This window comes from Dromaius novaehollandiae, chromosome 14, assembly GCF_036370855.1.
Source record: "Dromaius novaehollandiae isolate bDroNov1 chromosome 14, bDroNov1.hap1, whole genome shotgun sequence".
NCBI lineage: Eukaryota > Metazoa > Chordata > Aves > Casuariiformes > Dromaiidae > Dromaius > Dromaius novaehollandiae.
Window position 1 is genome coordinate 15,285 of NC_088111.1, and position 21,088 is coordinate 36,372.

A 21,088-nucleotide genomic window follows, 5' to 3' on the forward strand; every position below is an offset into this window, starting at 1 on the left:
GGTGCCTGCAGGCTCCCCCCACCCCCATGGAAACTCTATCTCCCCACTCCAGGCACACAGGCCCTGGCACAAGAACCACAAGGGACAATGAGGAATGCTGAAAGCAAATCCAGAAGCAGTCTGGTGACCTCACACAGCCCTGCAGGGGCCCTGGGTGCCCCCACAATGATGGGAAACACCCCCAAGAGCCCAGGCAATGCAAGGGAAATTCCCCACAGCTCTGTCAACAGCACTGGGTTCCCTGGGAAGCGCAGGCACTCCAAAGTACAAGGGACTCGGGGACCAGCTCCCAGCCCCGGACACAATGTGTAATCTCCTCCCCTGGGCATCATCTTCAGGCAAACCAACAGCAGGAACCACAGAGATGAGTGCAAAGAATAAAGCAACTGTTTATTGTTTTACTGCGCAGAAACAATAGCTGGAAGCAAGTCTGCCATGGAGCTCAGTGTCAGCATGCTTCCCCTTACCTGTGATGCCTGAAGAGTCATCACTACACCAGCGTCCATCCATCCATCAGGGAAGGGTCATCTCCTGCTGCTGCCCTTGATGTGGCAGGTGTCCGAGTAGCTGACAGCCTACTCCTCTGCTTTTTCCTTCAGGGATAGGATTCATCTCAGAGATGAGAGGAAAATGCCTGATCTTGCCTGTCTGCACTTCTGCCCTACCCCAGGCTAGAGCCCTGCAAGACACTTCCACAGCTCTCAGCTCACCCGTCACATTGCCAGTCTCCGTGTGATGGGCCTGCGCCATATCAAATCCAGAGCGCAGGTCGGTGTGCAGAGCTGAACGCTGGGTACAGGGGAAGGTTACAAAGCCCAAAGAAGGGTTTGCAGCCTGCTGCTTAGGCTTCAGGGCTTACAGTTTATCTAAGGATTTAGCCCTTTTCCTTTATCAGTAAGTCATAAGCCCTGAACACTAACTGCAGTTCTTGGAACCCTAATAGTTGCCGAGACTTTAAAATTTATGGCTAAGGTTGGATTTTAAATTCTGCGCCCTGATCACTAAACGAGCAAACTGTAAACCCTGACTGATAAAGACTGAGCCCCACAAAAGAAAGGAATAAACTGTAACTCCGGAGTGAGAGACCCTCAACAACAAACTAAACAATAAACCTTAAGTGAAAAATTCCAAACCCTCAGCTTTAAGCAACAAACACCAAAGCACCCATACGCATGAAAACAGTAAAGAGAAGGCAAGGAGTTTTGCCCACAGCTTAAGAAGTTTTCCCTTCCTCTAGAAGCACAGCAGAACGGGAAGACATGCACCAGAATCACGTTACAGCTGCTGTTTAGAGGCTTGGTTTTAGCCACCATTCAAATGTGAGCATGTGCAAGAATCACTCCACAGGACTGCACTAGGCTGCACTTGCACTGAACCTACCTGAAGCACTGCAAGCACTAATTCATCTCCGGGTCAGACAATTAATATTTTTGGTCCTCTCAGCTCCATGGGCAAACATCCACAGCCAGTGACACCAGTGACCACCTAGGGAACAATCACCTCGCACCTCCCAGCACTGCTCACATATGATGCAGCCCAGGACTTAGCTGTGTCCACGCTGCAAGTCAGAGCTCACTCTCCACGGCCAGCCGCGCATCTCCGCAGAGCTCCCAGCTGTGACAAGGCTCCTTCGACTGCCCGACTGGGCTTCGGCACCTGCAAAGAGGCCAGAGCAGTTAGTTAGAGGCCGGGCAACTGCACAGCCCTCCTAGAACTACTCCCTAGTCCAAGGCCCGTAATTGTTCCCACAGTTATGACTGACCCTCCGTGCTGCTTCAGTCACCCTCTCTGGCTCCATTTCATCACAAAGATGTCACAGCAGCTCTCACGGACAGGCAGGCTCGCTCAGGCACCTGGCCGCCTCCAGCCTTTGCTAGATGGTCCTCTGCAGGGAAACTCTGCCTCTGATGGACACTCTCAGAAAGCACCGTCCAGCCAAGGCAGGATAAAAAGTAAGGCCTCCAAAACCTCCAAACCCTGGAGAGATGGAGCTGATGGGAAACTGACTTGTGCTACCAGTACTGTAGATTATGGCTTTGCTGTGTACTACGGTGCTGTTGCTCATACACATGTAACCCCATTTCTCTGCTATAGCAAAGTTACTGTTGTAGCTGGCTCCTGAAAGAAACAGTAACTTGCAAAAACAAAAATCCCAGGTAAGACAGTTGCATACTTAAGACATGAGTTGTGAAGGACCTTTACTCTCAAAGTACAAACAATACTGGAACCTCTGGACTTCAAAGAAGGAAGGTCTAGAAGGTTTAGGGCCCAACACTAATAATGCTAGAAACAGAAATTGTTTGGAGGGACCAGAACAGCAAAGAGAAAGGAGTTCCAAGGAAAGAAACAAGCCAGAAGCTATGTAAATGATTGCATTCATCAGGAAGCGATGGCAGGGGTGGGGTGGGTGTGCGTGTTGACAGCACAGCATATCCCCTCAGGAAGCACTAAATCAACAACATGGGTTGAGCTGTAGACATAGGGAAGACACCACTTTGCATAAAGGCAGACCTGACAGAAAAGTGGGCTCAATGCCAGCATCGCAATCGCAACTCAAGCTGCACCACGTGACAGCCCTGGCTGCGCGCAGGCAGACAAGAGGCAGTAACTGCAGACCGCGCTGACGAGTAGGACAGACAGCAGCAGCAGCTCCAGACCGCCCTACCGCGAGCGCCTGTCCTAACGCCCAAGGTCTCGGAGCCTCTGCTGCTCTCTGCCTCCGTGACACCTTCCCCAGGAGCCTCTTCGCTGCCTGCCGCGTACCCCACGGCATCTCTAGCCCGCTAGCGCTCCCCCGCTGCACAGCCACAGCCCCGCGCCTCCGCGGGCAGAGTCCCCGCGGAGGTGTCCGACGTGACCCGAACCAGACCGACCGACGGCACCCTCCGGGCGCTGCCGATCACCATCTCTGCCGAGCGCCGACCGCCTCTCGCCACCCGCCGCACCAGACAAAACGCAAAGGAACGACAGACCTCCACCTGGACGCGGGGACAGGGGGGAGAACAAAAGAAAAGAGGGGCAGAGAGCTTGGCAGATGGATGGAGGGAGAAAGAAAGAGAGGGACAGAGAGCCGGCCCCAGGGTCTGGGCACTGGACAAAGGAAGAGAAAGAGAGGGACAGAGGGCCACACAGATGGAGGGAGGGCTGCACAGAGGACCGGGGAGCAGAAGAGAGAAAAATGGGGAAGGCGAGGCGGCCAGAGGAACGGCAAGGGAGCAACAGAGAAGGGGGGAGAACCGGAGAGAGGAACGGGGACGGGAAGAGAGGGACAGGGAGCCAGTAGGAGCGATGGGAAGAGGACGAGAACGACGAAGAGCTGGCCAGAAAGGTGGAGAGAGAAAAAGAGGGAGGGCAATTCAGACAGAGAGATGGGACAAAACAGGGGAAAAGAGGGATAGGGAGGCAAATAGATGGATGAGGAGCTGAGCAGAGGGATGGAAATAGAGAGAGATGGCTGGAGGGGTGGACAGAGGGCTGGGAAGGCAAAGAGAAGTACAGGCAGAAAGGCAGACGAGAGCGGCAGACGGATGGGGAGCCGCACGGAAGGACAGCGGGCAGGTACTGGGATAGGAAGAGGAAGAGGACGATGAAGAGCTGGATAGAGCGATAGAGAGCCAGTTAGATGGACGCAGATATTGTCACAGAGATGGAAAGAGTACAAGAGGGATGGGGGAGCTGGGCAGAGGAACGAGTAGCTAAACAAAGGGATGGGGCACTGGACAGAGCCACGGGGAAAGAAAGAGAAGGATGGAGCGCTGGACAGAGGGGCAGGGAGCGGAACCGGATGGATCCCGACAGCCTGGCTCGCCATGCTCCGACTCCACCCCACCAGCTGAGCCCGCAGCGCTCTCTGCGCACCGCTGTGCCCAAAGTCCGCTCGTGGGCCTGCTCACCCGTTTCCCTACGGCTCCGGGGTGTCTGTGGGAGCGAGGGTGCACACACGGGCCCAGGCCGGGGAGGAACCTCGCGTTCAGTCACAGCATTTTACCGTTCCTCGTGCATTAGCCCCTCTCAGATGCTCAACGCCAAACGCCCTCAGCCCGTAACAACTTCAGTACCCGCGGCACCCAGTTTTTCCACGCTCTCAAATCTTCCTTGCTCTTTCCCGTCTTGTTTGAAAACCCTCCCAGACCCCTTCTGTACTTACATGCTTCCTCAAAACAGCATCACCAAAGTCAACAAAAAGGGCCGAGCTGCATCCCTTCGAGTTGCTGGCCCTCAGAACAGCATCCTGCAAGTGAATCAAGCCACCAAGGTCACTGGGAGATTCTCCTTTTAGAGCTTTCTTCCCCCAAAACTTTAATGATGGCTCCCTAACCTGGGCAAATGCAGAGCCTCCCTTAAGCGCTGCGGCAGTTTTTACTCTGGTGTCCCAAGTTGCTGCTAGGCAGCAAAGCAAGGCAAAGACGGGTGCGGTCACAGCTGACCCATCTAGCCACGAAAATTCTTATTTTAGGCCTCACTGGTCATTCCAGGTAAACAGACCAAAACAGAGCTCCAAACAGACAGGCGAGGCTTCGCACAGACCTCGTGGCCCAGCTAGCAACAGTAAGACTCTGTCTTACTGAAGACTCTGGGCTACCAGTCGCTATCCCCCCCTCCTTTGCCGGTCCATGCATCGCGGCTTATTACCCGCGAGTCCGGTAAGGACGCTGCCGATCTTCCTGTGGCCGAAGCCTCCTCGTCGGGACCGGGCGGAGAACCTTTCTGCTGGCATTTGAATTCTCCTGGAAGCTCTCGACGCGTGATAACTTACAAAGGTCCGAGAGCAGTGGTAGCCTGTAGTTCTTCACGGCAGCACACAGTCGTTCCCCGAGGTCCTGAACGCCTACGATTAACACAGTTTATCAAAACAAAAATACTACTGCTACAGGGTGTAAAGGCAAGCTAAAATTTCTGCAGCCAAAGAAAACCCCTTCGCGTCTGACACAACGAGCCACACGCACCAGCGCCTATAGCTCGAGGCTAGCAACCCCTCCTGGGCGACGTTCTTCTGGCAGGCTGCGGATCTGAACTCCTCCATCTCGCCTAAGAGTCTCCGCTGGGACACAGCAACTTTGCCAGCCAGGGCTCGTTGACGGAGGCATAGTAAAATCCATCAGGGAGGGAGCAAAGCAAAAAAAAAAAAAAAACAAACCGAGAAGAAAAAGAAAAAAAGAAAAAGATCAAAGCTCTGCAGAAAATCATAAGAATCCAAAGTTGTTTATAAGCACAAAAGCGGATCCAATATACACACTCAAGCAAGGTAAACGAGAATACGCAAGCCACAAGCACCGCTTCCCCTAACCCCTGTTCTGGGAGCTATGAAGACAGTCGGGCTTGCCGCGAAAGGGAAGTCAGACTAAGTAGCCGCTAGAGATCAACCTCACGGAAACCTCCTGCGTCCGCGTTTTTGGCGCAACCGTGCTCTGCCCCTCAGTCAATTCAGACGCGCACAAGAAGAGCCACTGCTTGTAACACTTGCACAGCAACTGCCCCCCTGCCCCCGCTCGTTAAGATCAGCGCCCACTGCGCCACTCGGATAGATGATACTCCGCTGTCTCTTCATTTCCCTGATGTGATTACTTTAGAGGGAACTGAATAGATTGGATGGCCCCTGCGCGATCAAAGCTAAAAGTCTCAAAGACGGTTACAGCCCACATCGCTGCTGAACAGTCTTTCTCACAGCCAGAGACTTTTTGTTCCACCCCCAAAGGGGACGTAAAGGTGAGGCGACCGGCACCCACTTTCCTTTACTGCCGTTTTCTAGCGGTGCTGCTCCCACGCAGTCAGCAGATGTGGAAAGCATTACCGAAAAAGGCTTTCCTTGTCCTGGGAATTTGAGGGCAGGAGGTTTTATAGCCACTTCTTCCAGTTCAGTGAAAGCAGAGTCACGTTCCTCATCCCAGCTCCCTTCCCGACTCCCTCCCAGTACTTTCCACCATGGTCTGCTGACACCGGCAAAGCCACCTTAATGCTGCTGGAGGAAACTAAATCCTCCTACAATTGCTCTAAGCGGGAACCAGTGAGAAGGAGCCTTAATTCCATGAGGCTTCAACCTATCTACTGTCATCCCGTCTCCCCAAATACCATTGCCAGATAACTAACCCGGGGCTTGCGCTGATTGAGCCTTCCTGAAATCGATCTCTCAGTTTTACACTTCAGACCCTTCTCTCGCTCCCTTCCTCTTCAGTAGCTCTGGTCACTTGACCACCACTCCCCCAAGATAATAATTTGCTGTCTCGCAGCTCGTGAAGTATGACGCTTCACAGGCACGTAAAGTCACACACATGGAGACACATGTACGCAGAGCACTTCTCGTAATGCATACAGACCTTCCGTTATACGCTGGCGATCTATTATTCGGATTGCTATTAATGGCGCTCCTTCCTTGCCAGGAGGAACGGGCTTTCCCTTTTTCTGGCAGAGGAAGACAGCTTTCACTTGGCTCCCTTGGATTCTATTCCTTCAGCTTGCTCACGTTTTTTACTCTCTTCAACCTCAGCCGTGACCATTAATCTAAGAGAGCATTCGTTCTGTCTTTCCCTTTCCACGTACGCGCGTGCAGTAACAACGCAAAATAGAAACAGCCAAAGCAAAGCTAAGGCAGATACAGGCAACAGCAGCCACAGGGCAGGAACGGGTTACTCAGTCCTCAGCGCTGCCTCGGGGAGGCCAAAATAACTGCTAACGGTCATTAGCCATACTTACCCTAGTTACCCGTGCCAGAACGCCTCCTCCTGTAGCAGTTCCTGGTGATATCGAGGGGCCGCTGCATTCTGGCTTCCTTGTTTCATCCCGTCCCTTCGGTATTAACCGCAAGCAAACGCTCGTCCGTCTCTTCTCCTCGTCAGCATTTGCTGTCCTTGGTTCCATCTCTGTAAGGAAGCGATAAACTCGCGTTTTACTTCCAGTGAAACGCTTAGGTTTATGCATGATCTTTTTCTCTTTACCCTGTTTTCTTTTTCCCCCTTTTTTTTCTTTTTTTCTTCTTCTTTTCCTTAAGGGAAAGGTCTTAATACGGCACTTTGCACCATACGTTGCAGGGTAAACGGTCTGGAAACGTTACACACAGCAATTAGGGCTAGGTTATTAGGCAGGCGGGCACGTCGCCTAATACCTTCCTAACGCCATCTTCCACGAAACCTTATTTTTATTCCGCTTCAGTGTTACTGTTACTGTTCGCAAACCCTCGTATGCATGCGCTTAACCGACAACTCTCTCGGTCTTTAACTACGTGGAGGAACGACAGCCCTCGATTTGCCTGTCTCCCTTTCAGACCTATTACCTTTTTGAGACTGCTCCTAGCTTCCTCTTACTCTTGCATGCTGGCCTCACAGGCGACGACCAAAACGAACAACTGCATCGCTAGGTCTAGCCCCCTCTCTTCAAGATGTGCCCCTTCGCGGCTTACGTTTCTTGGTCTCTTCAACTTCAGCCGTGGCAATTAATCTAAAAAAGTAAGTATGACATCTATTCCTTTCCGTAGCTGCGTGTACGATAACAAAACAAAAGAGAAACAGCCAAAGCAAAGCTAAGGCAGATACAGGCAACAGCAGCCACAGGGCAGGAACGGGTTACTCAGTCCTCAGCGCTGCCTCGGGGAGGCCAAAATAACTGCTAACGGTCATTAGCCATACTTACCCTAGTTACCCGTGCCAGAACGCCTCCTCCTGTAGCAGTTCCTGGTGATATCGAGGGGCCGCTGCATTCTGGCTTCCTTGTTTCATCCCGTCCCTTCGGTATTAACCGCAAGCAAACGCTCGTCCGTCTCTTCTCCTCGTCAGCATTTGCTGTCCTTGGTTCCATCTCTGTAAGGAAGCGATAAACTCGCGTTTTACTTCCAGTGAAACGCTTAGGTTTATGCACGATCTTTTTCTCTTTACCCTGTTTTCTTTTTCCCCCTTTTTTTTCTTTTTTTCTTCTTCTTTTCCTTAAGGGAAAGGTCTTAATACGGCACTTTGCACCATACGTTGCAGGGTAAACGGTCTGGAAACGTTACACACAGCAATTAGGGCTAGGTTATTAGGCAGGCGGGCACGTCGCCTAATACCTTCCTAACGCCATCTTCCACGAAACCTTATTTTTATTCCGCTTCAGTGTTATTGTTACTGTTCGCAAACCCTCGTATGCATGCGCTTAACCGACAACTCTCTCGGTCTTTAACTACGTGGAGGAACGACAGCCCTCGATTTGCCTGTCTCCCTTTCAGACCTATTACCTTTTTGAGACTGCTCCTAGCTTCCTCTTACTCTTGCATGCTGGCCTCACAGGCGACGACCAAAACGAACCACCGGATCCCCAGGTCTTGCTGCTTCTCTTCGAGATGTCCCCCTTCGGTGGGCTACCCTGCCAAACAGACCAAAAAGACTGCCGAGGCCGCGAGGGTACCAGATTTTCAGACCGCTTCTCCGAGGCTTTCGGGGTGACTGACGTCACCGCTTCGCTTCACGTTACTCACAGCTACCTTCGTCTATTACTTAGGGCTAAACCTGTTTCTGTTTGCAGAGGGGCTTGTTGCTTGTTTAAACTTGACATATAGTCCATAACCTGCTCTGCATGCTCCCTAGTCCCTTCTGCTTTTGCAACACTTGTGGTAATTCAAGGCGGTAATTAAGAGTCCCCATTGCCCCATAGGCTGGAGCGAGACATTGCTGCTGCTCTGAGGAGGTGCCTAAAAGCCACGCTGTTTTCGCTAGCATCACTGGGGCTTCCCAGAGCCCATCGGTGTTCTCTTTGGCTCTTCCCGAGCCTTTTAGGTTTTTTAGGCTATTCCTTAGCCCTCCATTTTAGGGCAATGTTCTCCTTAAGCACTGCGCACAGCACGATTATCCCACATCAGCCACATCGTGCACACACAGAGGCTTCTGAGAGGCGGCTCAGAAGAAAAGAGAGAAAAGTCTCTTTGTCATCCGCACATTCACCCGTCAACACTCTTCACCAGGAAGTGCTGTAAGTTCCTGTTTCTCTAAAGCGGGACTGAGTCGAGGCGGAGACGCAGATCGCACCCCATCTTTGTTAGAACGCCTCACTGCTGCGGGCACTGGGTCTGGCAGCAGTTTGAGGAATGTTTGGGGCCTTGCACAGAGTGCAGGGGAAGGTCTGGAGTCAGTGACAACATTGCGGCAGGGCTCGGAGGCGTTTTGGGGCCTGTGGGGGTGTTGGGGCAGGATTTGTGGGTGGTTTAGTGGGTGGTTTAATGGCTCTGGGGGGGCCGGTTGCAGGAAGGGTGGGACTCTGCGGGGCCCTCAGGGCAGGGGTGCCATCCCAGATGCGTAGTGAGCACACAGGGGTGCCCTACGTGGCTCTCAGCTCGGCGGGAGCAGCCACCGGTCTCCCACCCCACCAGACAGGGGAGCGGGGCGGGGGGGGGGGGGGGAGGAGAGGAGGTGGAGGGATCTATGAGCTCGCAGAGAACGCCAGAGGAGGCAGCAGGGAACTCACCAAGGACCCCGCGTCCCAGACGAGAGGAGGCATCAGGCTGCCGTGCCGCTGCTAGAGACATCCAGACCCCCGCGCAGACACCCCCCCACACACTCCTCCAGGCTGCGTCCGCAGGGGCGAGCGCACGCCCCGGCCCGCGCTGGGGAGGAACCGGGGCCCTACAGGCGACACACGCAAAAGGGAGAGTCAGAGCCGCGCTCCGGCAGACCCGGCGCCGCGCAGACCCGGCGCGGCGCGGCCCCCGGCCCGACTCCCCCCCCCCGCCCCGCCGCCTCCACGCAGCGACGGCCCCGGCTGGCAGGACACAGCCCGACACCCGCGGCCACCCGAAGGCGCACGCTCGCCTCACCTCGCCTCACCGCGGCCCCCACATGCTCGACTCCAGCCCGCCTCTGCCCTCGCCCGCCGCCGTCCAGCGAAAACACCCGCCCTGCTCGCCGCCATCTTGCCCGCCGCCGCACCGCGCATGCGCCGGCCGCCCAGGGCTCGCGCCGCCGCACCGCGCGTGCGCCGGCCGCCCAGGGCTCGCGTCGCCGCACCGCGCGTGCGCCGGCCGCCCAGGGCTCGCGCCGCCGCACCGCGCGTGCGCCGGCCGCCCAGGGCTCGCGCCGCCGCACCGCGCGTGCGCCGGCCCAGGACCGCGCGAGAGGGGCGGGGGGAGCGCGAGGGGCGGGGGGAGCGCAGCGCGAGGGGCGGGCGGAGCGGAGCGCGAGGCAGCCCAGACCCGCAATGGCCCCACCCTCGCGTGGTCGCAGCGCCGCGCTGCAGCCGGCCGGCTCCCGCGCGCCAACCGCAGCCCGCCGCGCCACCCCGGCGCTCAGGCCGAGCAGCGAGCGCCCCGAGGCTGCTCTGTCCGCGCCCGAGAGAGCGGCGGGCTTCAGCGAGCAGGCGCTGGGGCTGCCCCGGGGAGAGAGCGCCGCGGAGCAGCTCCGAGACGGCACTGCCCGTCCCCGCGCCCCCAGGAAGCACCGAGAAGGAAAAGCCCTCTCGGGAAAAGCGCTCCCGGTCCGTGAGCACCGGGCAGGGGGCACGAGCGCGGCCCCTGCGCTTACCCGTCCCCGAGAGAGCGCAGAGTAGCGGCCAACGCGGCGACCGGCAGCGCGCACGTGTGCGCCGGCTGCCCGCAACGGTCTCCGTACGCAGCGGTGGCCGCCGGCGGCTGCAGTGCTGCCTTGTCGACACGCGAGGGCAGCCGTGAGCGCGCCGGAACGCAATGCGCATGCGCGCCCCCCCTCCCGCGTGCAGTGCCGCCTTTCAGACACGCGAGGGCAGCAAGGAGCAGGGCGCAGCGCTTTCCTGCCCCCCTTGCAAAATACTCGCTAGACAAAAGTGGCTTGGGCTCCTCCCGAACGCTTACCTGGCTTCATTACTACAGCTATTAGGAACCGAAGTGCATAGCCTTCTAGCAAAGGGAACGACCGTCTTTTCAAAACTTCCCGCGACTCCCCAGAATTGTCACTGCCTTGCATCAGCAGCCAGCTTCTTCCAACCCAGCCGCAAGAAACATTTTGCCTTCCCGGCAGAACTTTCTGCTCCCCGGGGGGTCCAAAGGAAACCCGTCACTCACTACTGTCTGTCAAAACGTACCGGAAGCCCTCAAATACAGGACAAGACGCCTTCTCTAAGGAAGCTGACTACTAGGTCTGCTTCACGGCAGCTTCTCCCCAGTATCAGGGTCCACTCAATAAACAAAATAGGACGAGAAATGTCTTAATCTGCTCCAAGTGCTTTCGTATAAGAGAACAACATCAAAACGAGGTATTATTGCATTTAGCCTCCACTACACGTGCTACCCCAGCGCCACGGACTTGCTTTAAAGCATCAGTGACGTACGCGGTCTGGCAGTAATTAATATTCACAGAATGAATACGCACTCGATCGAGTACGGGTGTTCATAAAAAGCTTTGCCAGTGCGTCGCTAGGTAACAAACCTAGACAAGCAGCTATTTGCCCTGATCCTTCGGCTTACATTTCTTCTGCCGGATGTAGTCAAACGTACCTGCATGCAGTGGCCTTGCGAGGCAGTGACACGGTGTCCGTGGGGTGGCTGTTCCAGGGTCTCTCGGGCTGTTCCAGGGTCCTCGGACAGCAACGGTGCTGGTCGACTTTCCCTTGCGCTGCACAGCAGGACAGCTCCGCACCGTGCCCTCCCAGCACCGCCACTCCTCCCAGCAGCTGCCTAACCGGCCCCAATCCTGAGCAAAGCTACGACCCCCAGGAGCCCGCAGCACCCCTCCTACTCTTCCCGCCCTCCCCATTTCCAAGAGGGACAGCCCCAGCCCCCGGGGACAACCCTGCCTGGTCACGCTGCTGTCCGAAAAGCGGATTCGTTGCCCGCTGTGCACTAAGCCAATAATGACACGCTCAGGAGAGACATTTGCTTATTTATTTCAGAGTTGTGCAAGCCTGGCTGCTCGGTGTTTTCCCCACAAATCAAGCGCAACTTCCCCCCCCCCCCGCCCCGGCTTTCCAAGTAGCATTTATACAAGTTGCAAGGTTTGCAACTTTCCCTCTTACACCGGTTGGTTAGTGATTTACATACAATTCTAATATTGCTTACACACCATTTTAAAACTACGCATGCTCAGGGGAGGGGTCTTCACCCGGGCACAGGTCTTTCTGACCTATGGGCGTGATTTTCTTGTATTATAATGAGGACAGTTCAGTTCGGGGATACCTCGAATTCCTTTGCTAAATCGGCAACGTCTACATAGAAAACAAAACATTTTGATTTACTATTTCTTTAAGGCTTTAGCACTTCTAGCATGGCCTTGATTAAAGAATTATTTCCTCCCAGGAAAGAGAGAGAAAGAGAGAGAGAGAGAGAGAGAGAGAGAGAGAGAGAGAGAGAGAGAGATTCTCCTCATCTGCCTAGTTTAAACAGCAGGAACACTCTTTCTGAGCTTCCAAGGTTGTCTTGCAACACCATCGGAGATGGAAAACGCTTCCTGCCCTGTACCGGGGAAAAATAGGGACATTCCACTGTCCCCCGTGACCTGTGGGGACTCAGGCGTGAGTGACACATGTCCAGTAAGGAACAGACCCAGCGGGCACTACAGCTCCTGGCCTGCCACGCGGCCACCCGCTGGGAACCCCGCTGGCAGGGACCTGCCGCCGCCGCCCCCCCCGCGGGGCCACCTCGAGAGGCGCAGCATGGTCACCCAGTAGCCCCGCCTGAGAAGACTACACCTCCCAGCATACCGTGCGCGCGAGAAGGGCGGCCCGGAAGCCCAGTGCCGGAAGACTACTGCTCCCGGCATGCCATGCCAAGCAACATGGCCGCCAGGAAGCCCAGTGCCGGAAGACTACCGCTCCCAGCATGCCGCGCTCAGAACAAACATGCCCCACCGGAAGCCCAGTGCCGGAAGACTACTGCTCCCGGCATGCCGCGCCGAAAGCTACGGCTCCCCGCAGTCCCGCACCCCAACTCCCGCCCCCCACCCGCAGCGCTGGGGCACCTTTGACCCTCGGCACATTCCGTTCCTTTCCGTCCCGCCCCCCTTCCCCTTCCCCCCTGTCCCCCCGGAAACGGCCGCAGAGCCCCGAGCGCGGCCCCGCCGGCCCCACCACCGGCCCGGGGCTCCCCCGACACCCCCGCGACCGGCCCCGCCTCAGCTCCGACACTGCCCCCGCCCCTCCACGACCCTCCTCCCCCCGCTCCCCGACACGCTCCCGAGCTGACACAGGAGACCCTCCCCCCCCCCCCGCGCTCCTCCGACCGCGCAGTAAACCGCACCACAGCCCCGGCGCACCCCCTTCCTCCCCCCGCCTCCGTGGCCCCGGGACGCTCCCAGCCGCCGGGACCCCCGGCACATGCGGGACCCGCAGCCTGCAGTGCGCCTCCCCCGGCCCCGCTCACCTCCTCCGCGGGGCGGCCGCCGGGCTGGTCCCGAAGGGCCGTGCTCCGTGGCAGCTCCGCTGCCCAGCTCCTGCCCCAGCGCCAGCTCCCCCCAACTGCAGCCCCAGCCCCCAAATGTGGGCCTGCCCTTGCCATCAGCCCCACCTGGGGCCTGTCCTGCCACCCAGCTCCCCCTGGCATTCATCCCAGCCCCAGGGCCCGCAGCTGTGGGCCTGCAGGAACTGGGCAGGGGGCCTGGCCATCAGCCCCTTCAGGGACAGCTGGGGCTGCCAGGGCAGCAGAGGCACCCCCACTCTCCTGACAGCAGCTTGCTGAGAGCTGAAGGGAGAGCCCTGCCTGGGGTGTAGAGTGCGGAAAGGGGAGTATGCGGAGCACAAGAGAACAAATCGAGAGCTCTGGGTGCAACACAAGTCAAGAAAAAAAAAAAAAAAAAAAAAAAAAAAAGAACAACGATAGAGCAAACAGAGTGACTCGGGGGGCACCAAAAGGAGGGCCCTGGGGCACACCCAGAAGCACCCCGAAAACTCCAGGACAGGAGAAAAAGCTAAACAGAGACCTCTGCGGCGTGCCGCAAAACACACACGGGGCCACGGGGCGCACCGAAAGGCACGCAGAGGGCTCGGGGGCAACCCAGAATGTGAACTGAGGGGTCCTGAGGGCATCAGAGGGCAAGTGCAGGGCTCTGGGGCAGACCAAAATACAGAGGAAGGGCCTTGGCGCACACCAGAGGGGTCACCAGGCACGCCGCAGGGCTCAACGCGGCTGACAGGATGGCGCCTGCAGGCTGCCCCAGGCACACGAGCGACACTGCGGAGTGCCAAAAGCAAATCCGGGAGCGGTTCGGGGACCTCACGCAGCCCTGGAGGGGCTCTGGCAGCCCTCGCGATGAGGGGAAACACCCCCAAGAGCCCCGAGGGTCCAGGCAACGCAAGGGAAATTCCCCGCAGCTCTGGGAACAGCACCGGGCTCCCTGGCAAGTGCAGGCACTCCCAAGTACATGGGACTCGGGGACCAGCTCCCAGCCCCGGACACAATGCATAACCTCCTGCCTCAGGCATCGTGTTCAGGCAAACCGCCCTGGAGCTCGGCACCAGCGTGCCTCCCCTTACCTACGATATCCAAAGAGTCACCGCCGCACCAGCGTCTGTCCGTACGTCCGTCCGTCGGGGAAGGGTCAGCTCCTGCCCCTGCCCTCGACATGGCAGGTGTCCGAGTAGCCTCCCCCCAGTGCTTTTTCCTTCAGGGCTAGGATTCAGCTCGGAGAGCTGAGAGGAAAATGCCTGATCCCGCCTGCCTGCACTTCTGCCCCAACCCAGGCCAGAGCCCCTCAGGTTACTTAGTCCTCAGCGCTGCCTCGGGGAGGCCAAAATAACTGCTAACGGTCATTAGCCATACTTACCCTAGTTACCCGTGCCAGAACGCCTCCTCCTGTAGCAGTTCCTGGTGATATCGAGGGGCCGCTGCATTCTGGCTTCCTTGTTTCATCCCGTCCCTTCGGTATTAACCGCAAGCAAACGCTCGTCCGTCTCTTCTCCTCGTCAGCATTTGCTGTCCTTGGTTCCATCTCTGTAAGGAAGCGATAAACTCGCGTTTTACTTCCAGTGAAACGCTTAGGTTTATGCATGATCTTTTTCTCTTTACCCTGTTTTCTTTTTCCCCCTTTTTTTTCTTTTTTTCTTCTTCTTTTCCTTAAGGGAAAGGTCTTAATACGGCACTTTGCACCATACGTTGCAGGGTAAACGGTCTGGAAACGTTACACACAGCAATTAGGGCTAGGTTATTAGGCAGGCGGGCACGTCGCCTAATACCTTCCTAACGCCATCTTCCACGAAACCTTATTTTTATTCCGCTTCAGTGTTATTGTTACTGTTCGCAAACCCTCGTATGCATGCGCTTAACCGACAACTCTCTCGGTCTTTAACTACGTGGAGGAACGACAGCCCTCGATTTGCCTGTCTCCCTTTCAGACCTATTACCTTTTTGAGACTGCTCCTAGCTTCCTCTTACTCTTGCATGCTGGCCTCACAGGCGACGACCAAAACGAACAACTGCATCGCTAGGTCTAGCCCCCTCTCTTCAAGATGTGCCCCTTCGCGGCTTACGTTTCTTGGTCTCTTCAACTTCAGCCGTGGCAATTAATCTAAAAAAGTAAGTATGACATCTATTCCTTTCCGTAGCTGCGTGTACGATAACAAAACAAAAGAGAAACAGCCAAAGCAAAGCTAAGGCAGATACAGGCAACAGCAGCCACAGGGCAGGAACGGGTTACTCAGTCCTCAGCGCTGCCTCGGGGAGGCCAAAATAACTGCTAACGGTCATTAGCCATACTTACCCTAGTTACCCGTGCCAGAACGCCTCCTCCTGTAGCAGTTCCTGGTGATATCGAGGGGCCGCTGCATTCTGGCTTCCTTGTTTCATCCCGTCCCTTCGGTATTAACCGCAAGCAAACGCTCGTCCGTCTCTTCTCCTCGTCAGCATTTGCTGTCCTTGGTTCCATCTCTGTAAGGAAGCGATAAACTCGCGTTTTACTTCCAGTGAAACGCTTAGGTTTATGCACGATCTTTTTCTCTTTACCCTGTTTTCTTTTTCCCCCTTTTTTTTCTTTTTTTCTTCTTCTTTTCCTTAAGGGAAAGGTCTTAATACGGCACTTTGCACCATACGTTGCAGGGTAAACGGTCTGGAAACGTTACACACAGCAATTAGGGCTAGGTTATTAGGCAGGCGGGCACGTCGCCTAATACCTTCCTAACGCCATCTTCCACGAAACCTTATTTTTATTCCGCTTCAGTGTTATTGTTACTGTTCGCAAACCCTCGTATGCATGCGCTTAACCGACAACTCTCTCGGTCTTTAACTACGTGGAGGAACGACAGCCCTCAATTTGCCTGTCTCCCTTTCAGACCTATTACCTTTTTGAGACTGCTCCTAGCTTCCTCTTACTCTTGCATGCTGGCCTCACAGGCGACGACCAAAATGAACCACCGGATCCCCAGGTCTTGCTGCTTCTCTTCGAGATGTCCCCCTTCGGTGGGCTACCCTGCCAAACAAACCAAAAAGACTGCCGAGGCCGCGAGGGTACCAGATTTTCAGACCGCTTCTCCGAGGCTTTCGGGGTGACTGACGTCACCGCTTCGTTTCACGTTACTCACAGCTACCTTCGTCTATTACTTAGGGCTAAACCTGTTTCTGTTTGCAGAGGGGCTTGTTGCTTGTTTAAACTTGACATATAGTCCATAACCTGCTCTGCATGCTCCCTAGTCCCTTCTGCTTTTGCAACACTTGTGGTAATTCAAGGCGGTAATTAAGAGTCCCCATTGCCCCATAGGCTGGAGCGAGACATTGCTGCTGCTCTGAGGAGGTGCCTAAAAGCCACGCTGTTTTCGCTAGCATCACTGGGGCTTCCCAGAGCCCATCGGTGTTCTCTTTGGCTCTTCCCGAGCCTTTTAGGTTTTTTAGGCTATTCCTTAGCCCTCCATTTTAGGGCAATGTTCTCCTTAAGCACTGCGCACAGCACGATTATCCCACATCAGCCACATCGTGCACACACAGAGGCTTCTGAGAGGCGGCTCAGAAGAAAAGAGAGAAAAGTCTCTTTGTCATCCGCACATTCACCCGTCAACACTCTTCACCAGGAAGTGCTGTAACTTCCTGTTTCTCTAAAGCGGGACTGAGTCGAGGCGGAGACGCACATCGCACCCCATCTTTGTTAGAACGCCTCACTGCTGCGGGCACTGGGTCTGGCAGCAGTTTGAGGAATGTTTGGGGCCTTGCACAGAGTGCAGGGGAAGGTCTGGAGTCAGTGACAACATTGCGGCAGGGCTCGGAGGCGTTTTGGGGCCTGTGGGGGTGTTGGGGCAGGATTTGTGGGTGGTTTAGTGGGTGGTTTAATGGCTCTGGGGGGGCTGGTTGCAGGAAGGGTGGGACTCTGCGGGGCCCTCAGGGCAGGGGTGCCATCCCAGATGCGTAGTGAGCACACAGGGGTGCCCTACATGGCTCTCAGCTCGGCGGGAGCAGCCACCGGTCTCCCACCCCACCAGACAGGGGAGCGGGGCGGGGGGGGGGGGGGGGGAAGGAGAGGAGGTGGAGGGATCTATGAGCTCGCAGAGAACGCCAGAGGAGGCAGCAGGGAACTCACCAAGGACCCCGCGTCCCAGACGAGAGGAGGCATCAGGCTGCCGTGCCGCTGCTAGAGACATCCAGACCCCCGCGCAGACACCCCTCCACACACTCCTCCAGGCTGCGTCCGCAGGGCCGAGCGCACGCCCCGGCCCGCGCTGGGGAGGAACCGGGGCCCTACAGGCGACACACGCAAAAGGGAGAGTCAGAGCCGCGCTCCGGCAGACCCGGCGCCGCGCAGACCCGGCGCGGCGCGGCGCGGCCCCCGGCCCGACTCCCCCCCCCCCGCCCCGCCGCCTCCACGCAGCGACGGCCCCGGCTGGCAGGACACAGCCCGACACCCGCGGCCACCCGAAGGCGCACGCTCGCCTCACCTCGCCTCACCGCGGCCCCCACATGCTCGACTCCAGCCCGCCTCTGCCCTCGCCCGCCGCCGTCCAGCCAAAACACCCGCCCTGCTCGCCGCCATCTTGCCCGCCGCCGCACCGCGCGTGCGCCGGCCGCCCAGGGCTCGCGCCGCCGCACCGCGCGTGCGCCGGCCGCCCAGGGCTCGCGCCGCCGCACCGCGCGTGCGCGGCCCAGGACCGCGCGAGAGGGGCGGGGGGAGCGCGAGGGGCGGGGGGAGCGCGAGGGGCGGGGGGAGCGGAGCGCGAGGGGCGGGGGGAGCGGAGCGCGAGGGGCGGGGGGAGCGGAGCGCGAGGGGCGGGGGGAGCGGAGCGCGAGGGGCGGGGGGAGCGGAGCGCGAGGGGCGGGGGGAGCGGAGCGCGAGGGGCGGGGGGAGCGGAGCGCGAGGGGCGGGGGGAGCGCAGCGCGAGGGGCGGGGGGAGCGCAGCGCCAGGGGCGGGGGGAGCGCAGCGCGAGGGGCGGGGGGAGCGCAGCGCGAGGGGCGGGGGGAGCGCAGCGCGAGGGGCGGGGGGAGCGCAGCGCGAGGGGCGGGGGGAGCGCAGCGCGAGGGGCGGGGGGAGCGCAGCGCGAGGGGCGGGGGGAGCGCAGCGCGAGGGGCGGGGGGAGCGCAGCGCGAGGGGCGGGGGAGCGGAGCGCGAGGCAGCCCAGACCCGCAATGGCCCCACCCTCGCGTGGTCGCAGCGCCGCGCTGCAGCCGGCCGGCTCCCGCGCGCCAACCGCAGCCCGCCGCGCCACCCCGGCGCTCAGGCCGAGCAGCGAGCGCCCCGAGGCTGCTCTGCCCGCGCCCGAGAGAGCGGCGGGCATCAGCGAGCAGGCGCTGGGGCTGCCCCGGGGAGAGAGCGCCGCGGAGCAGCTCCGAGACGGCACTGCCCGTCCCCGCGCCCCCAGGAAGCACCGAGAAGGAAAAGCCCTCTCGGGAAAAGCGCTCCCGGTCCGTGAGCACCGGGCAGGGGGCACGAGCGCGGCCCCTGCGCTTACCCGTCCCCGAGAGAGCGCAGAGTAGCGGCCAACGCGGCGACCGGCAGCGCGCACGTGTGCGCCGGCTGCCCGCAACGGTCTCCGTACGCAGCGGTGGCCGCCGGCGGCTGCAGTGCTGCCTTGTCGACACGCGAGGGCAGCCGTGAGCGCGCCCCCCTCCCGCGTGCAGTGCCGCCTTTCAGACACGCGAGGGCAGCAAGGAGCAGGGCGCAGCGCTTTCCTGCCCCCCTTGCAAAATACTCGCTAGACAAAAAGGGCTTGGGCTCCTCCCGAACGCTTACCTGGCTTCATTACTACAGCTATTAGGAACCGAAGTGCATAGCCTTCTAGCAAAGGGAACGACCGTCTTTTCAAAACTTCCCGCGACTCCCCAGAATTGTCACTGCCTTGCATCAGCAGCCAGCTTCTTCCAACCCAGCCGCAAGAAACATTTTGCCTTCCCGGCAGAACTTTCTGCTCCCTGGGGGGTCCAAAGGAAACCCGTCACTCACTACTGTCTGTCAAAACATACCGGAAGCCCTCAAATACAGGACAAGACGCCTTCTCTAAGGAAGCTGACTACTAGGTCTGCTTCACGGCAGCTTCTCCCCAGTATCAGGGTCCACTCAATAAACAAAATAGGACGAGAAATGTCTTAATCTGCTCCAAGTGCTTTCGTATAAGAGAACAACATCAAAACGAGGTATTATTGCATTTAGCCTCCACTACACGTGCTACCCCAGCGCCACGGACTTGCTTTAAAGCATCAGTGACGTACGCGGTCTGGCAGTAATTAATATTCACAGAATGAATACGCACTCGATCGAGTACGGGTGTTCATAAAAAGCTTTGCCAGTGCGTCGCTAGGTAACAAACCTAGACAAGCAGCTATTTGCCCTGATCCTTCGGCTTACATTTCTTCTGCCGGATGTAGTCAAACGTACCTGCATGCAGTGGCCTTGCGAGGCAGTGACACGGTGTCCGTGGGGTGGCTGTTCCAGGGTCTCTCGGGCTGTTCCAGGGTCCTCGGACAGCAACGGTGCTGGTCGACTTTCCCTTGCGCTGCACAGCAGGACAGCTCCGCACCGTGCCCTCCCAGCACCGCCACTCCTCCCAGCAGCTGCCTAACCGGCCCCAATCCTGAGCAAAGCTACGACCCCCAGGAGCCCGCAGCACCCCTCCTACTCTTCCCGCCCTCCCCATTTCCAAGAGGGACAGCCCCAGCCCCCGGGGACAACCCTGCCTGGTCACGCTGCTGTCCGAAAAGCGGATTCGTTGCCCGCTGTGCACTAAGCCAATAATGACACGCTCAGGAGAGACATTTGCTTATTTATTTCAGAGTTGTGCAAGCCTGGCTGCTCGGTGTTTTCCCCACAAATCAAGCGCAACTTCCCCCCCCCCCGCCCCGGCTTTCCAAGTAGCATTTATACAAGTTGCAAGGTTTGCAACTTTCCCTCTTACACCGGTTGGTTAGTGATTTACATACAATTCTAATATTGCTTACACACCATTTTAAAACTACGCATGCTCAGGGGAGGGGTCTTCACCCGGGCACAGGTCTTTCTGACCTATGGGCGTGATTTTCTTGTATTATAATGAGGACAGTTCAGTTCGGGGATACCTCAAATTCCTTTGCTAAATCGGCAACGTCTACATAGAAAACAAAACATTTTGATTTACTATTTCTTTAAGGCTTTAGCACTTCTAGCATGGCCTTGATTAAAGAATTATTTCCTCCCAGGAAAGAGAGAGAAAGAGAGAGAGAGAGAGAGAGAGAGAGAGAGAGAGAGAGAGAGAGAGAGAGAGAGAGAGAGATTCTCCTCATCTGCCTAGTTTAAACAGCAGGAACACTCTTTCTGAGCTTCCAAGGTTGTCTTGCAACACCATCGGAGATGGAAAACGCTTCCTGCCCTGTACCGGGGAAAAATAGGGACATTCCACTGTCCCCCGTGACCTGTGGGGACTCAGGCGTGAGTGACACATGTCCAGTAAGGAACAGACCCAGCGGGCACTACAGCTCCTGGCCTGCCACGCGGCCACCCGCTGGGAACCCCGCTGGCAGGGACCTGCCGCCGCCGCCCCCCCCGCGGGGCCACCTCGAGAGGCGCAGCATGGTCACCCAGTAGCCCCGCCTGAGAAGACTACACCTCCCAGCATACCGTGCGCGCGAGAAGGGCGGCCCGGAAGCCCAGTGCCGGAAGACTACTGCTCCCGGCATGCCATGCCAAGCAACATGGCCGCCAGGAAGCCCAGTGCCGGAAGACTACCGCTCCCAGCATGCCGCGCTCAGAACAAACATGCCCCACCGGAAGCCCAGTGCCGGAAGAC

General features: G+C 57.7%; 1 protein-coding gene and 1 long non-coding RNA gene across 9 annotated transcripts in view; both read right to left on the bottom strand.

The window, feature by feature from the left end:
- Positions 1–369: 369 nt before the first annotated feature.
- On the bottom strand, positions 370–6,607 carry LOC135329908 (proline-rich protein 36-like). Of its 5 annotated transcripts, none has more exons than XR_010391532.1 (4): positions 4,947–6,607; positions 4,633–4,828; positions 1,763–4,231; positions 370–1,656 (listed from the first exon to the last, which is right to left on the bottom strand). XR_010391532.1 is itself a non-coding variant. In XM_064519949.1 (3 exons), exon 3 carries the CDS (start codon positions 3,809–3,811, stop codon positions 2,900–2,902), a length of 912 nt encoding a protein of 303 aa, XP_064376019.1. In that variant the 5' UTR covers positions 3,812–4,231; positions 4,633–4,828; positions 4,947–6,607; the 3' UTR covers positions 370–2,899. The 5 variants fall into 5 exon arrangements, 2 of the variants coding, with proteins under 2 accessions (XP_064376019.1, XP_064376020.1); XR_010391533.1 differs by having other exon boundaries at positions 370–593; positions 1,381–4,231; XR_010391534.1 differs by having other exon boundaries at positions 4,148–4,231; positions 4,947–6,603.
- A 20-nt stretch (positions 6,608–6,627) lies between these two features.
- Positions 6,628–21,088, bottom strand: part of LOC135329909 (uncharacterized) — a 54,883-nt gene continuing 40,422 nt past the window's right edge. For all 4 annotated transcript variants that reach the window (XR_010391536.1, XR_010391537.1, XR_010391535.1 and 1 more), the window contains 8 exons: positions 16,192–16,319; positions 15,615–15,781; positions 15,259–15,422; positions 14,682–14,848; positions 8,201–8,328; positions 7,624–7,790; positions 7,268–7,431; positions 6,628–6,857 (listed from right to left, as the gene is read on the bottom strand). This is a non-coding gene — a long non-coding RNA (uncharacterized LOC135329909). The remainder of the gene's footprint in view (positions 6,858–7,267; positions 7,432–7,623; positions 7,791–8,200; positions 8,329–14,681; positions 14,849–15,258; positions 15,423–15,614; positions 15,782–16,191; positions 16,320–21,088) is intronic.

Coding starts and splice junctions, on each gene's coding strand:
- LOC135329908 (XM_064519949.1), bottom strand. CDS start 3,811: ATGGCGAGCCAGGCTGTCGGGATCCATCCGGTTCCGCTCCCTGCCCCT.